The 16,000-nt window shown below is 38.0% G+C and overlaps 1 protein-coding gene across 1 annotated transcript; it reads right to left on the bottom strand.

Annotated features, from left to right (window-relative positions):
- Positions 1–7,768: 7,768 nt before the first annotated feature.
- Positions 7,769–8,704, bottom strand: LOC130833274 (olfactory receptor 6C2-like). Its single transcript, XM_057702729.1, has one exon. The coding sequence runs from the start codon at positions 8,702–8,704 to the stop codon at positions 7,769–7,771; it is 936 nt and encodes a 311-aa protein (XP_057558712.1).
- Positions 8,705–16,000: the final 7,296 nt, after the last annotated feature.

Raw genomic sequence — 16,000 nt, 5'->3', positions numbered from 1 at the left:
TGGCATGTGGGCTCAGTAGTTGTGGCTTGCAGGCTCTGGAGCGCAGGCTCAGTAGTTGTGGTGCACGGGCTTAGTTGCTCTGTGGCATGTGGGATCTTCCTGGACCAGAGCTTGAACCTGTGTCCCCTGCACTGGCAGGTGGATTCTTAACCACTGTGCTACCAGGGAAGTCCCCAACCCAACTTTTAAAATGGGCAAAAGATGTGTATAGACACTTCACAAAAGAAAATATGTGGATGGCCAATAAGTGCACAAAAAGTTCAACATTTTAGGTCATCAGAAAAGTGCAAATTAAACCCACAATGAGATGGCAATACATATCTAGCAGAATGGGTAAAATTAAAAATAACAATATCAAGTTTGGACCAGAATATTGTGCAAATAGAAATCTCAAAAATTGCTAGTGGGAGTGTAAATTGGTACAACCACTTTGGAAAATGATTTGGCAACTTCACATAAAGTTAAACATATAGTTAGTGATTCCACTCTGAGAGATTTGCCTAGGAGAAGTGAAAACATATGTTCACAAAAAAGCTTGTACATGAATGTTCATAGCGGCTTTATTCATAATTACCCCCCCAATGGAAACAATTCAAATGTTTATCAGCAGGTGGATAAATAAGCAAATTACAATATATTCATACAACAGAATACTACTAGGCAGTAAAAAGGCAAAAGCTCCGGACACATGCAACACAGATCAATCTTCACCACGTGTTGAGTGAAAGAAGCCAGACACAAAAGAGTACAAATTGTACAGTTTCCTTTATATGAAGTATAAGAATAGGCAATCAATCAGAACAACAAATCTGAGGGAACTGACTGGAGAGGGCAGGAGGGAACTTTCTGGGGTGATGGAAATATTTATTTCAATTAAGGCAGTGTTTACATGGGGATATAATGTATAAGTTGCAGTCATAATAATGATATATAAGTTTATCAAAACATCAGACTGTATACTTAAAATGGGTGCATTCTACAGCATGCAAATTGTACTTAAAAAAGAATATCAGGACAAAAATAACTGGAAGGACTGTTGGTACCATTTGCTTCTGGGGAGAGGGAGAAGAATTGGGAGTACTGTTATGGGAATTGACTTTTTATTTTACATACTTTATACCATTAGGATTTTACATCGGGTACATACATTACTTTTTAAAAACTAGATTTTAAAGGAAAAAAGCTGTTAAAAACAAGCAAACAGGGCAATGGATCTGGAGCTGGATGCAAAAACAGAGCATAGAATGTACAGCAAAACCATAGGACATTCAAAGTATAGGGCCTTATACTTGCAAGACAGAAATATAAACACTGAGAGTATCTTTCTGAAGACATTCCCCTAGTTTTTCAGATCCTCATGTTCTCGAAGGCCTAGCTGGCAAACAGGCCCTGAAGGAGGCTTCCTCTGGGTTACTCTCCTTGTCTTGGCAGATTTTCTGTCTTTGATGTTCCTTCTTTTCTTTTCCAGTCTTCATCGCTGCTTCTCTCTCTCCTATCTTGAAGTCTTTATACTATAATGAGGACACTAGAGACTCTTCCAGCTCGAGATTTCAGTTTTTTGCATCCCGGGGCCAAGACGTTCCTTGAGTGGGATTCTGTGCATACTGGTAGTTACAGGAAGATGCAACAATCTTTAAAGCATGTGAAGAGGTGTTGCAAGAAGAAGGGATGTGAGAGGATGGTCATGTTTCAGGTCTTGAGTGAGTCAAGTGAGGGTCCTTGGCTTCACGCAGGAAAGAATTCAAGAGCGAGCCATAGGAAAGTGAAAGCAGGTTTATTTGGAGAAATACAGGCTCCATAGGTACAGTGTGGGCCATCACAGAAGGTGAGAGGTGGTCCCAAAATATGGGCGGTTAGTTTCTATGGGCTGGGTAATTTCATAGGCTAATGAGTAGGAGGAATATTCTATCCATCTTGGAGAGGGGGTGGGGATTTCCAGTAATTGGGCCACTGTCCACTTTTTGGCCTTTTATGGTCAGCCTCAGAACTGTCAGGGCGCCTGTGGGTGTGTCCCGTCGCATATGCTAATATACTACAGTAAGCGCATAATGAGGTTCAAGGTGCACTGGAAGTGAATCTTCTCCATCTTGGACCTGGTAGGTTCTAACCAGTTTATGTCCTATCTTCAACGGCTATGTCATTCTTTTAAATGTTATACGCTGCCCCCTTCCTTCCTATCTCAGGGGGAGATTGCAAATGCTGGCCTCCGCAAGCTGCTCAGTCTGAGATTTTCTAACCGACTGGCTGCTCCCTTGAAAGGGTTACCCAGTTTTCACTGGATAAATGCTGTTGAGAAATTTAAAAATAAATAAGCGTGATCGCCCAATGCCGCAAGAATAAACAATGATTTATTTGGAAAAATACCTGTTGGTGTGGCCGCAGCCGTCTCCAGGAGGAGGTAACAGCCTCAGAAGGCGCTCAAGGTGCCTCACGTGGCGCCTGCCGGGTGAGGGGGGACCGTGTGGACAGGGCCGGCCTCAGCCGCTGCCTCCTTCAGGGGAGCGAAAGCGCACGGCCGCGAGTCCCAGCTGCTGTCACCTGCCCAGCTGTTGCCCCGGGGAGCTGCTGTCCCGGAGGTTTACTCATTGTCACAAGCCGTGGCTGCTGCCTCAGGGCAGGTGCCCTGTGGTGACTGCGCCTCCAATGTGCAGAGCCGCGGGAAGGGGGCCGGGTCAGGTGGGCTGTGCCCCAGGGAGGCGGGAAGGGGGCCGGGTCACGTGGGCTGTGCCTCAGGGAGGCGGGAAGGGGGCCGGGTCACGTGGGCTGTGCCCCGGGGAGGCGGGAAGGGGGCCGGGTCACGTGGGCTGTGCCCTGGGGAGGCTGTGGCTCGGGGACCACGCGACACTGAGCGGGACCCCCGAGGGCAGTGCGCTCTGTAGCGGTATGCTTTGATTTATTTCTCTTTAACTTTCTTATACCTACTATACTTTTTTGCTTCATGTTTACCACGAGCCTTCCATAAAACGTGCTGATAATAGTCTGTTTTAAATTGATAACCTTTGAACACACGCAAAAGCTCTACATTTTTATGCGAAATCGTGTCCTCCTATTTCCCCAACATTCCGTGAAGATCACAGCCAGTCCCTAGGTGTAGGCCATATTAGAAGGAAGGCTCTCAAGCAGCTTTCAGAGTATGAAGGTGCATAGCAAAGGAAACCACTGATAAAATGAAAAGACACCCTAGGAATGGGAGAAAATACTTGCAAATAATACAACCCACAAGGGGTTAATATCTAAAATATACAAAATATCATACAACTCAATATCAAAAAAAAATCTGATCAAAAAGTGGGTGGAAGACTTGAATAGACATTTTTTCAGAGAAGGCATACAGATGGCTCAGAGGCACTTGAAAAGATGCTCAGCATCTCTAATTATTAGAGAAATGCAAATCAAAACAACAATGAGGTATCACCTCACACCTATCAGAATAGCTATCTTCAAAAAGTCTACAAATAACAGATGCTGGAGAGTATGTGGAGAAAAGCGAACCCTCATATGCTATTGGTGGGAGTATAACCTGGAGCAGTCACTATGGAAAATAGCACAGAGGTTCCTCAAAAAGCTAAACATAGAACTACCATATGATCCAGCAATTCCACTCCTAGATGTACATCCAGAAACAGCAAAAAACACTAATATAAAAAGATACACGCACCCCAATGTCCATAGCAGTGGTATTTTCAATAGCCAAGACACGGAAGCAACCCAAGTGCCCAACAGTGGACGATTGGATTAAGAAGATGTGGTATATACATACAGTGGAATATTACTCAGCCATAAAAAGAATGAAACACTGTCATTTGCAGCAATGTGGATGGATCTAGAGAATATTATGCTTTGTGAAATGTCAAAGACAAATACTATATAACATCACTTATATGTGAAATCTAAAAAGTAATACAAATCAATGTATGTGCAAAACAGAAACAGACTCCCAGATATAGAAAACAAAATTGTGGTTACCAAAGTGGAGAGAGAAGGGGAAGGAACAAATTAACAGATACAAACCACTATGTATAAAATAGATAAGAAGCAAGGATATACTGTATAGAGTAGGGAATTATACCCATTATCTTGCAGTCATTTATAATGGAACATATCTGCAAAAATACTGAATTACTATGCTGTATACCTGAAACTAACACAATATTGTAAATCAGCTATACTTCAATTAAAAAAACAGAAAAAGAGAAAATGTTATCATTATTACTGCGCAATGATTCTTTACGTTTCGGGGCATGTAAGGATTCCGAGAGTGACTTTTGTTTTGGCTTACGATTCTGACCAAGGATGATGTGTGTTTTTTTCTGTATGAAGCGATCTTTCTTCCAATCAGCTAAGTGTCCTGCAATTCAACTCAATTCTAAAACTACCTACCAGGAGATAGCATCATATCGCACAAATAAGGGCTCACTCTTATAAGACAGCCCCCTTCCCACTTCAAAGGTCAATGGCAAGTCACCTGTGCTCCTGACCCACCTGGTTATCAATCTGAGGTTCCATTGACCCCCTCCTTGGGTTCAGTTTATTTGCTAGAGTGGCTTATGGAACTCCGAGAAACATTTGATTTACTAAATCACCATTTTATTGTAAAAGGAGAAAACTCAGAAACAGCCTGATGGAAGAGGTACTCAGGGCAGAGTATGTGAGAAGGGCTCAGAACTTCCATATCCTCTCCCAGCAGCCACTCTCCCAGCACCACCACGTGTTCACCAGCCTAGACGCTCTCTGAACCACATCTATTTGGGGTTTTATGAAAGCTTTATTACGTAGCCATTATTGATTCAATCATTGGCCTTTGTAGATTGAACTGAATCTCTAGCCCCTCTCCCTTCTCCGAGGTGGGGGTCTGGGAACTGAAAGTTCCAACCCTCTAATCATGTGGTTGATTCCCCTGGCAACCAGGCTTCATCCTTAGGTGACCTAGGGGCTTCCCAGGTCACCTCATTAATATAACAAAAGATACCTTTATTGCTCTCAACCTTTAGAAAATTCCAGTGGTTTTAGGAGCATGGTGTCAGGAACTGGACAATGATCAAATAGCTATTTCTTACTGTAAATCACAAAATCACACAGCCAAGAGATCTTTATTGTTCTTGCTAAGATAATAGTGTTATAATTATGATTAATGTTGTTTTCTGAGCTTATTTTGTTTTTCGCCAAATATACAATGGATATTCTGATGATCTTTTCATAAATTTTCAATGGGGAAGCATAGACGTTATAAAAATGTGAACTCTGAAAGGAATGGCCCTTTTAGTAACCATAGGTATGGCTAAATGATGGGTTGGTTATCAGGTACAGGAATATTAACTATCATTAAATTTTAGATTTAGGTATTCACTTAAAATCATACTTTAAAGGCCTGTTTCTTTTTTTATCTGAAAAATGTATGTGTGTGTGTGTGTGTTTTAAAAAGATTGTATTGTGGTAAGAGCACTGAACATAAGGTCTATCTTTTTAACAAATTTTAAGTGTAGAATACATTATTGTTGACTATAGGTACAATGTTGTAAAGCAAGTCTCTAGAGTTATTCATTTTACTTAACTAAAACTTTATGCCTGTTTATTAATAATTCCCATTTACCTCTCCCGCTGGCCACTGGTAATCACTATTCTAGCCTTTGATTTTATTAATTTGACTATTTTAGAAATTTCACATAAATAAAATCATGAAGTTCTTGCCTTTCTGTGTCTGGCTTATTTCACTTTAGATACTGTCTTCAAGGTCCATCCATATTGATGCATGTTGTAGAATTTTCTTTCTGAATAGTATACCATTTTTAATGTATCCATTCATCAGTAGACAAGCATTTAGGTTGTTTCTACATATTAGTTATTGTGAATAGTGCTGCAACGAACGTGAGAGCGCAGACATCTCTTTGAGATCCTTTTCAGTTCTTTTGGATATATACCCAGAACTGGGATGGTTGAATCACAGGGTAGTGCTATGTTTAATTTTTTGAGAAACGTGAGTTAATTTTAAATTAAAAAGTGAAGGAAAAAAATGAGTGATCCAATAAAGAATGAGGAAAAATATAAGATACAGGGAAACAGCAGATGGAAAAGACTAGATGTGAACACAGAGAGGCATGTAGGTTCAAGTGCCTGGAGCCTGAAGTCTAGTGAATGGGGGAAATAGTTTCAGATGAAGAGCTGTGTGAGCTTCTTTTTCTACGAAATGTGGTAAACAGTTTGTGTTCTTCTAATGTATAACCATTTATATCATAAAAATGCAATACCTGTATGTACAGCTTTTCTTATTTCTTTTGAAAACACTTCTAAGTTTCTAAGATTCCATATATCTGGTTGCCTTTTTTAAAAATAAATAAATAAATTGGGTCTTCGTTGCGAAGGGTCTTCGTTGCTGCATGGGCTTTCTCTAGTTGCGGAGAGGGGGGCTGCTGTGAGTTGTGTGCAAGGGCTTCTGATTGAGGTGGCTTCTCTTGCTGCAGAGCACAGGCTCTAGGAGAGCAGGCTTCCATAATTGTGGCATGTGGGCTCAGTAGTTGTGGCTCACCGGCTCTAGAGTGCAGGCTCAGTGGTTGTGGTGCACAGGCTTAATTGCTCCACAGCATGTGGGATCTTCCTGGACCAGGGATCAAACTCGTGTCCCTGTATTGGCAGGCAGCTTCTTATGCACTGCTCTACCAGGGAAGTCCCCTCTGGCTGCTTTTATTTCCTTTATTGCTTTCACTTAATTTTTTGATACGCGTTTGCTTATTTTAGAGACATTGTGTGTTGGCATTTCAATATATGTGTCTGCATCTGGCATGTTTTTGCAATACCAAAATATTTAAATTCCTCAAAATAGTTATTATCCATTTTCACAGTCTTCCCTTTTACTTCATGCATCATTTGAGAAAAATCTTAAAACATTTAAAAGTTTTGTTATTAAAAATTTGATATACATTACATATTTTATAATTTTTGTTTTAGTATTTTATTTTATTTTATTATTTTAAAAAATTTATTATTCTTTGGCTGCATTCTGCGGCATGCGGGATCTTAGTTCCCTGACCTGGGATCAGACCTGTGCTCCCTGCATTGGAAGCTTGGAGTCTCAACCACTGCAAGGCCAGGGAAGTCCCTGTTTTAGTACAAGGGTGAGTCAAAAATTATCCGCACTCTGGCTGTAGAATTTACACAAGTTTTAATATAACCAGAGTGCAGATAATTCTTGATTCACCCTCCTATTTCAGAAGTATTTCTGTAATTGTAAGGTTTATAATTCTGCTTCATAAAAAATATTCATTTACTGCCAGTGAACTTTTGCTTTCTTTAACATAGAATTGTGTCTGTTTACTCCTGAGGGTACGTGAGAGTAAGTTTTGGCAGGTTGTTTTCTATTTTTAGTGCCTAAAAGGGCACCTAACCCAAAGAAAGTACCCAATACATATTTATTAAGTGAATCAATGAATAAATCATTTGAAAGCTTTGGATTGGCAGAAACAATGGTAACCACTACTTATTCTTTCTCTGGAAAATGTAAAAAATTTATCAACGTGTTTTTTCCCTCGGTATTTCTACTTTGGAGATATACTTCTGTTTTATTTGTTGTGTTTCGTTGTTGATATTCTTAATTTGGAGGTGACACCAGGATTAAATTTTAAAAAGCAATTAACATGTTTATTTATGTAAGAATCTTGAAAGAGGTTTGTGAAGATGTCACTAGATCAGGATGAATGAGAGAGTGTTCTGAGTAAATTAACCTGATGGCAAAACTCGGTAAGTTCATTATGTGTTTATTTAGCTTTACACTCTCTCAGTCTTTGGAAAATATGACGATTCTTTTGATTGAGTTATTGAAGGCTTGTTTGACTTGCTTGTTCCTCAGTGTGTAAATGAAAGGGTTCAGCACTGGAGCGATGGAAGTAGTGAGCACAGTCACGCCCTTGTTAATGGCCACTGATTCCTTCGCTGAAGGTTTGATGTAGATGAAGATGCAGCTGCCATAGGTGATGGAAACCACGATCATGTGGGAAGAGCAGGTAGAAAAGGCTTTTTTCTTTTGCTGGGCAGATGGGAATCGTAAAATTGTCTTGATGATATACATGTAGGACAGAACCACACACATAAGTGTCATAAGGAGAGTCAGCACAGCACAGATTATAACAGTCTGTTCCATGTACCAAGTATTTGAACACGAGATTTTCAGGAGGGGAGATGCATCACAGATAAAGTGATCAATGGTGTTAGAATCACAAAATTCCAGATTGAGGCCTAGGCTAAGTGGGGGCATTATAATAAATAGACCAGCTACCCAACAAAAAAAGACAAGTCTTCTGCAGACCCTGCTGCTCATGATGGTCACATAATGTAAGGGTTTGCAGATGGCCACAGAGCGGTCATAGGACATGGCGGCCAGGAGAAAAAATTCGGTTACACCAAAGAGATCAGTAAAAAATACTTGGCTGGCACAGGCATTGTAGGTAATGACCTTGTCCCCTGTTACTAGGTTATACAAGTATCTGGGAATACAAGCAGATGTGAATGAGATCTCCAAGAAGGAGAAATTTTGTAGGAAATAGTACATGGCTGTTTTAAGGTGAGAATCCAATAGGATGAGGGAGATGATAGTCAGGTTTCCAGTTACGCTTAGCATGTAGGTAAGAGAGAGAAAGATAAAAATCAAAACCTGCAGTTGAGGGTCATCTGTCAGTCCCAGCAGAATGAATGTTGTTACTGTACTGTTTCTCATTGCTGACTGCTGAGTTCTGTTAAATCTGCGTGTAACATTGAGATGTTTCATTATAGATTAACAGTATGAAATGTATCACACTCAGGTTTTTCTTATTTATCATTATTTTAAAATATTTACAATTTAAATGCTCACTGTTGTAAAGGACTACTTTTGACTCCGATGGGTGGATCTGTCATTTCATAGGAGCAAAGATGTCTTGTGACTTTCGAGTTCTCTGTTTGATGTGGTTGCTTGACACTTTGGCCCTTATTAAAGTATTAAGATACGTCAGACCATTTGGTTCACTGTGCACACACTCTGTAGTCACTTGAAGTCTCCGTTCCAGCTCTATGATGTGATTAAAGAATTTTGTTTTCTGTTTTTATGTATTCCATACATGTCCCCTCAATACTTCTAAACTCTATCATGTGTGCTCGCGTGTACACACACACACACACGCGCACACACACACACACACACACAACACATACCTTCAGCTCCCCACTCAACACTACTTTCTTCAAGGTTTCTCTTTCCCTAAGTAATCACTTATAATTCACAGTGATGCAGAATATAGTACGTCTTAATGCACAATATACTTGTATTTGTGCACAGTATATATTTATATTTTCATGAAGTGCTCTGGTAAATAGACTTCAGAGATATTACAGATGATGTATTTCTTTGACTTTTTCTATCTGCCTGTTAGTATTCTCTTCACTCCTCACCTTACTAATATTCTTTATGTATTTTTATTAATTCTTATGTTTTGAAATATCATCTTTCAGGTGGTCATTTTAAAATCTGTATCTTTATCTTGTAATACTCCTGATTCTCAGATGCAACTCGACATATCTATTTGAACATTTCACATGGAAATGTTTTCACTATGTCACAAATAAGACTCACGCTCTTCTAATCTCTCTTCCTTCTCCTCTTAATATGTTCCTTTCAACAAAGATAATAGACTACATTTATTGAGCACATTCCATGTGACAGGTATTTTAGTAGATACTTCTCACAGAACATCTATTTTCTGTCTTCAACTCACTTGAGTAACTTCTCTTCTTCTACTGATTTTCAATTTCATCTTGAAGCCGTGTGGAAAGTTTCCTGCACGTCTGATGACTGTGCTATCTCTAATCCCGGTCACTGTGTTCCCAGAGAAAACAATGCTTGCTACCATTTTAAGGCTTAAAAAAGAATACTTATTTATGAGGATCGTGAAATGTGTGTCTTTTTCATCACACCACCAACACAGATAGATTGTCAACTGTCCAATAAATGTTTCTAAAGAAATTTATCTATGTATCCCCTGTTTTCTGTACACCTATGAAGCTATTTTCCTTTCTAATTGAACTTCTAATTCAAAGCACTTTGCTATCAACTTTATTTACAGTTTATGTGTCAGAACCTGTTTTTGAATTTTTTCTTTTTTCTTTTTTTTGCTTTTGAAGAGAATCAGTTTTTCTGCTTTTGTTAATAACTTTCACAGCTGGTAAAGGAGAAGGTGCCGTCTCTTTGCCTTATCTTCCAGTAAGATTCTGTTGATGCATTCTTGCCACTGAGAGCATCTTTCTGTAAGATATTAAATTCAGAGGGCATGAAGTCTTTTGGTTCTGAGTTTGTGCTAATAGCTTTTCCACAGGTTGTTTTAAGACATTGACAATTACTTACATTAGTAGGAACTCAATATATTTATTTTGAAATTTGACGCTAAGCTTGAAATTTCCCCACAACAGTGAATTATGAAAAGTTTACCCTGGACACCCCAGTTCATTTATACGTGGACCCACTTTATGGTGTAAACTAATGTATTGTTTTGCTGATGTGGAACAGGGTCAGCTCTGACTGTCTAAGTAGCAAATGCAGTTAAGGCCTCAGGTTATAGTACTCGACATAAGGAAGAAGAAATGAATGAGGCTCATGGTTTGCCTGATAGAACCGTCTAAGAAAACTGGAAATACGTCAACAACTATATTAAATCAAGTTGACATGCAGAAACATTTCTGCTGCTCATCTCCTACCTTCCTCTAAGCCTCTTTCTAATCTCTCAGGCAACACGTACACCGTGTCACTGAATGAGCTTAGCCCTGTCACTAGAATTGGATGTTATTCAATGTTCTACAAGGTCTGTTTTTTTTCCTTCTAAAGTATCACAAAGTATAATAAAACAAGACTTTAAAAAGGATTCAGTGAAATGTGACCAATTGGTTTTTGTTTATCCTACTTTCAAAACATATTTGAAATGAGGACAAGAATCTCTAAAGAGGGTACAACTTCGGTCAATATGTCATTCTTTTGGGAGATTGAGGAGTATGCTTACACGACTAAATGAATATACATCTTATTTTTTGATGTGAGTTTAATATATTTCTGGATAGCTATCAAATTTTAATCTCTTTAGATGCCAGTGTATTCTTGTGCATAAAAATCTCCGGTAAAATGACATTTTTATATCCAAAGGAACTGCATTCTAAAAAAACGAAAAAAAAAGCGTGCTCCCAAATATAGAAATTTATCACTCACATTTCCAATTTTAAAAAGATAGGTAAAATATGTTTTCCAAAGCATCATAAGACAAATCACACAAAACTGAATAAAATTGAAATGACAAATCTCACTTACTATTATGACTGTCAATCATAGTTTCTGTTGTTTGTTGAAACACATGAAATCTTCACTCTCCTGAACTGAAAATGACAGTTGGGTTAAAGATTTCCATATGAACTTCTGGTTACTTTTGCTTATGAATCCACTGTCATCTTCACAACAATATCAGATGCCTGTTAGAGATATCTCTCTGAAGTATCCGTCTTCAACCACTTACATGGAATTCCTTGGTATACTATTATAACCTCCTTCAAAAAAAGGAAGAACTATAATAATATTATCTGAGGGCTGTGGAATGTCAGAAATCTCTCGTTTCAGGAAAGTTGCTATTCTGACCTGTCAGGGCTGTGAACGCATCGACTGTATCTAACTTGACATTTGCTTTATTGGTAAAAATGCAGCCAAGTGAATAAACAATAAGGCCCTGGTGACCCAAGAACAAAGTTACTAATGAATCTTTTGAGGAAGAGAATTTGTGGTAAAAACGTATGGTAATTATGGCTTCTTTGGAGACAGTGTCCTTGGAGACAGACGGATGCAGCAGATAAAGGCCAGTGAAACAACAGAAAAGTCTGGTTATAAAACACAACTTTAGCTCCTTCTTACTGTCACATAGCATAAACTGATACATATCATATGGAAAGACCATTAAAAAAACCACATTTCTCATGTACTGGTCTTGACATAAATTTCTCATTATATTCAGGAAATTTTAATTAGACAAGAAATTAAAAAATATGTAAAATCATGTAACCCATATAGATGTTTTTCTTCAAATGTATCAACATATTTATAGTACTATTAAAAAATAAACATTAACAACAGATTATGTATAATTGGATATACAAATCAATGTTCTTAAACTTCTAAACGTAGTCTAAATTAATATACATATATATGAATCATTTATCCTTATTAATTCATGTTCAATATCTTAATGTTTCATAGATCTGAAAATCAATTTACTATGAATTAATGTCCTTTTAATTTTCCATGCTCCTATGGTCAGCTCATTTATGATAAAGGAACCAAGAATATACAACATGGAAAGGAGAGTATCTTCGATAAATACAGTTGGGAAAACTGGACAGCCACATGCAATAGAATAAAACTGGACTAGCACTACCTTACACATGGCACCAAAATCAACACAAATGGATTAAAGGCTTGACTGTAAAACCTGAAACTATAAAGCTCTCAGAAGAAAACACTGGCAGGAAGCTCCGTGACACTGATCTTGGTGATAAGTTTTTGAATTTGACACCAAAACCAAAGGCAATAAAAGCAAAAATAAGCAAGTAGGACCTCATCAAACTAGAAAGCTTCTGCACAGGAAACCATCAACAAAATGGAAAAGCAGTCAACTGAATGGGAGAAAATATCTGCCAACCATATCACTGATAAGGGGTTAACACCCACAATATATAAAGAACTCATACAACTCAATAGCAGAGAAACAAACAAACCCAAACAAATCCAGTTAAAGATAGGCAGAGGATCTAAATAGACATTTTTTCAAGGAAGACATACAGATGACCAACAAGTACATGAAAAGGTGCTCAGTATTATTAGTCAACAGGGAAGGCAAATTAAAACCACAGTGAGATATCACGTCATGCCTGTTAGCTCCTGTCATCATCAGAGAGACAGGAGCTGGTGAGGATGTGGAGAAAAGGTAGCACTTGTGCACTGTTGGTGGGAATGTGACTTTGTGCAGGCACTATGGAAAATTGTATGGAGGTTCCTTGAGAATTTAAAAATAGTACTATCACGACCCAGCAATTCCACTTATGGATATTTATCTGAAGGAAACAAAAACACTAACCAAAAAGATATCTGCACCCCCATGTTTATTGCAGCCTTATTAACAATAACCAAAACATGGAAACAGCCTAAGTATCCATTAATGGATGAATGGATAAAGAAAGTACAATATTATTCAGCCATAAAAAAGAAGGAAAATTTGCCATTTGTGACCACATGGATGGTCCCTGAGGGCGTTATGCTCAGTGACTTAAGTCAGATGGAGAAAGACAAATACTGTATGATTTTACTTCTGTGTGGAATCTAAAGCATACAAACAAGCAAAACTGAACTCATAGATATAGAGAACAGATTGGTGGTTGTCAGAGGTGGGGGGTGGGGGTGAGTGATGGGTGAAGATGGTCAAACTTCCAGTTATAAAGTAAATGAGTTCTGAGGATGTAATGTGCCACATGCCGACTATAGTTAACAATACTGTGTTATATATTTGAAAGTTGCTGTAAGAGTAGATCTTAAAAGTTCTCATCACAAAAAAATGTGTAACTACGTGTGATAAAGGATGTTCATTAGACTAATATGGTGATCATTTCACAATATGTACAAATATCAAATCATTTTGTTGTATACCTGAAACTAAATGTTATATGTCAAGTATATCTCAATAACTGGGAGAAAAGTATATAACTTTATCATTTATTCACTAGAAAGCAAAAATAACATATAGTTTTGACCCAGAAACTACACTTCTGGCAATTATTCTAATGTGTGCAGAACTCTTTTTATTAGAATCCTCTTTTTTTGAGGATTTTTTATTGTAAAAAAAATGTTGGCTAGCAACCTTGGAAGCTTGCAGGGTGAAATCTGCAACTGGCCCCTGTACGCGGAGGGAAAGAAAAGACCAAAGACAGAGGTTGGCCACTCCAGATTGGTAGGTTGCAGGTTTAATAAGCAGGGGAACTTACATAGGAGGTTTGTCTAGGACGGCTGCAGGATGAGTAGGTATCCACAGCTGCCCACCAGAATCTTAAAAGTTTACATACAGGACCTACCTGGGTGCAGTCACATATTGATATACTGTCCGGAGGATCTCAAAGCCACATTGCTTTCTCAAGGCTGTGTCCTTGAAACAGCTCCTAGTGTGGGAACCGTGGGCAGGACTTACATTCCAAGGACTGAGGAGGGAGTGAAGAACCTCCTGTCGCCCAGGTCCAGCTCAAAGTCACACCTTCTCAATAACCTCCTTCAGCAAAAATGGACATAAATCTGACTTTGTTTTAGGCATCAGTTAATAAATGAAAACAAATTTCAAGAGCAACTTTTAAATTTTAAATGATGTTTTGAGGCATAACAGTTATGTACTATAGTGTTATTAACTGTAGTCACCATGCTATACATTAGATCCTCAAACATCATTCATCTTATACCTGATTTTGTATTTTTTTTTTTTTTTACCAAACTCTCCCTATTTCCCCCACTTTTTTGGTGACCACTTTTTGGTGACCACTTTTCTACTCTGTTTCTGAGTTTTATTTTTTAGATTACACATATAAGTGATACCATGCAGTATTTATCTTTGTCTGACTTATCTCACTTAGCATAATGCCCCCAAGTTCAATCCATGTTGTCTTAAAAAGACAGGATTTCTTTTTTTCCGATGGCTGAATAATATTCCTTTGTATATATGCATGTGCATCTCTTCTAGAGGCTTTAGGAGGAAAACTGCTTTTTCAGCTTCTAGAGGCTGCATGCATTCTTTGGCTCCTGGTCCCTTCCTTGTATCATTCCAACCTCTTGTTTCCATTGTCACATCTCCTACCACTAATTTGATTCTTCTTCTTCCTTGTGATTAAACAGTGCCCATTCAGATAATCCAGGATAAACTTATTTTAAGATCCATAACTTTATCACAACTACCAAGGTCCTTTTGCCATGTAAGGTAAGCTTCACAAGTTCCAGTGGTTAGAATATCTTTGGAAGGAGCATTATTCAGCATATTGTACATGAGTAGACTCGTCCAAGAAAGACATAGTCAAAATCTACAGCTATTAGTTAGTAGAGCTTATTCTAGCTCAGGTCCTGGTTGAGCAGGTAAGAACAATGTAGAGTCTGGAACTGTTAATATTCCATCTCTAAATATATTGTCTGATGGAATTTCCGTTTTTCAGTAGAGAAACTCAATGGAACTCTTTAATTGGCCAATATATTTTTTTAGAGTTACCAAGAGAATGTAATTTATTACATATACATATTATAGCAGTTGTTTCAAACAAACATGACTTTTGAGAAATCAAGTAGGGATTTATTCATCAAGTCAATTTAGGGTGATTTTTTTAAACTGAGGTATAGTTGATTTACAACTTTGTGTTAGTTTCAGGTATACAGAAACTAACTCAGTTAGATATATATATGTGTGTGTATATATATGTCAGATTATATTATATATATGAGGGTGAGTCAAAAATTATATGCAGTCTGGCTGTAGAATTTACAGTTTTAATATAACCAGAGTGCCAATAATTTTTGACTCACCCTTATATATTCAGGTTATTTTCCATGATAGGTTATTACAAGATTTTAAATATAATTCCCTGTGCTCTGCGGTAAATCCTTCTGGCTTATCTATTTTGTGTATAGTAGTTTGTATCCATCAGGTCAATTTAATGGGCTGCTTAGTAAAGGGAGAAGGATAGGAAATGTCAGAGATCAGACACCAAGATTAGCCTTAGAAAGACTCCCTTATTTTTTTTTCCACTTAGGGGGGTTGAGTTTTCTATTCCATGGTGTTACTTTTTCTTTTGTTCAAGGTGTGTTGGTGTTACTTCTTCTTCTATTCAGTGTACATTCAGGAAGCTTTCAGCTATTTCATTGTTCGGCTCAAGCCAGAGTGATCGTTGTAAATTTAGTCATCTGGTAATTTAATTTCTAAATAATTAACCC

This window comes from Hippopotamus amphibius, chromosome 12 (genome assembly GCF_030028045.1).
Source record: "Hippopotamus amphibius kiboko isolate mHipAmp2 chromosome 12, mHipAmp2.hap2, whole genome shotgun sequence".
Classification (NCBI taxonomy): domain Eukaryota; kingdom Metazoa; phylum Chordata; class Mammalia; order Artiodactyla; family Hippopotamidae; genus Hippopotamus; species Hippopotamus amphibius.
Note: the sequence above shows the minus strand (reverse complement) of the source record. Positions and strands in the feature narration are given on the sequence as shown.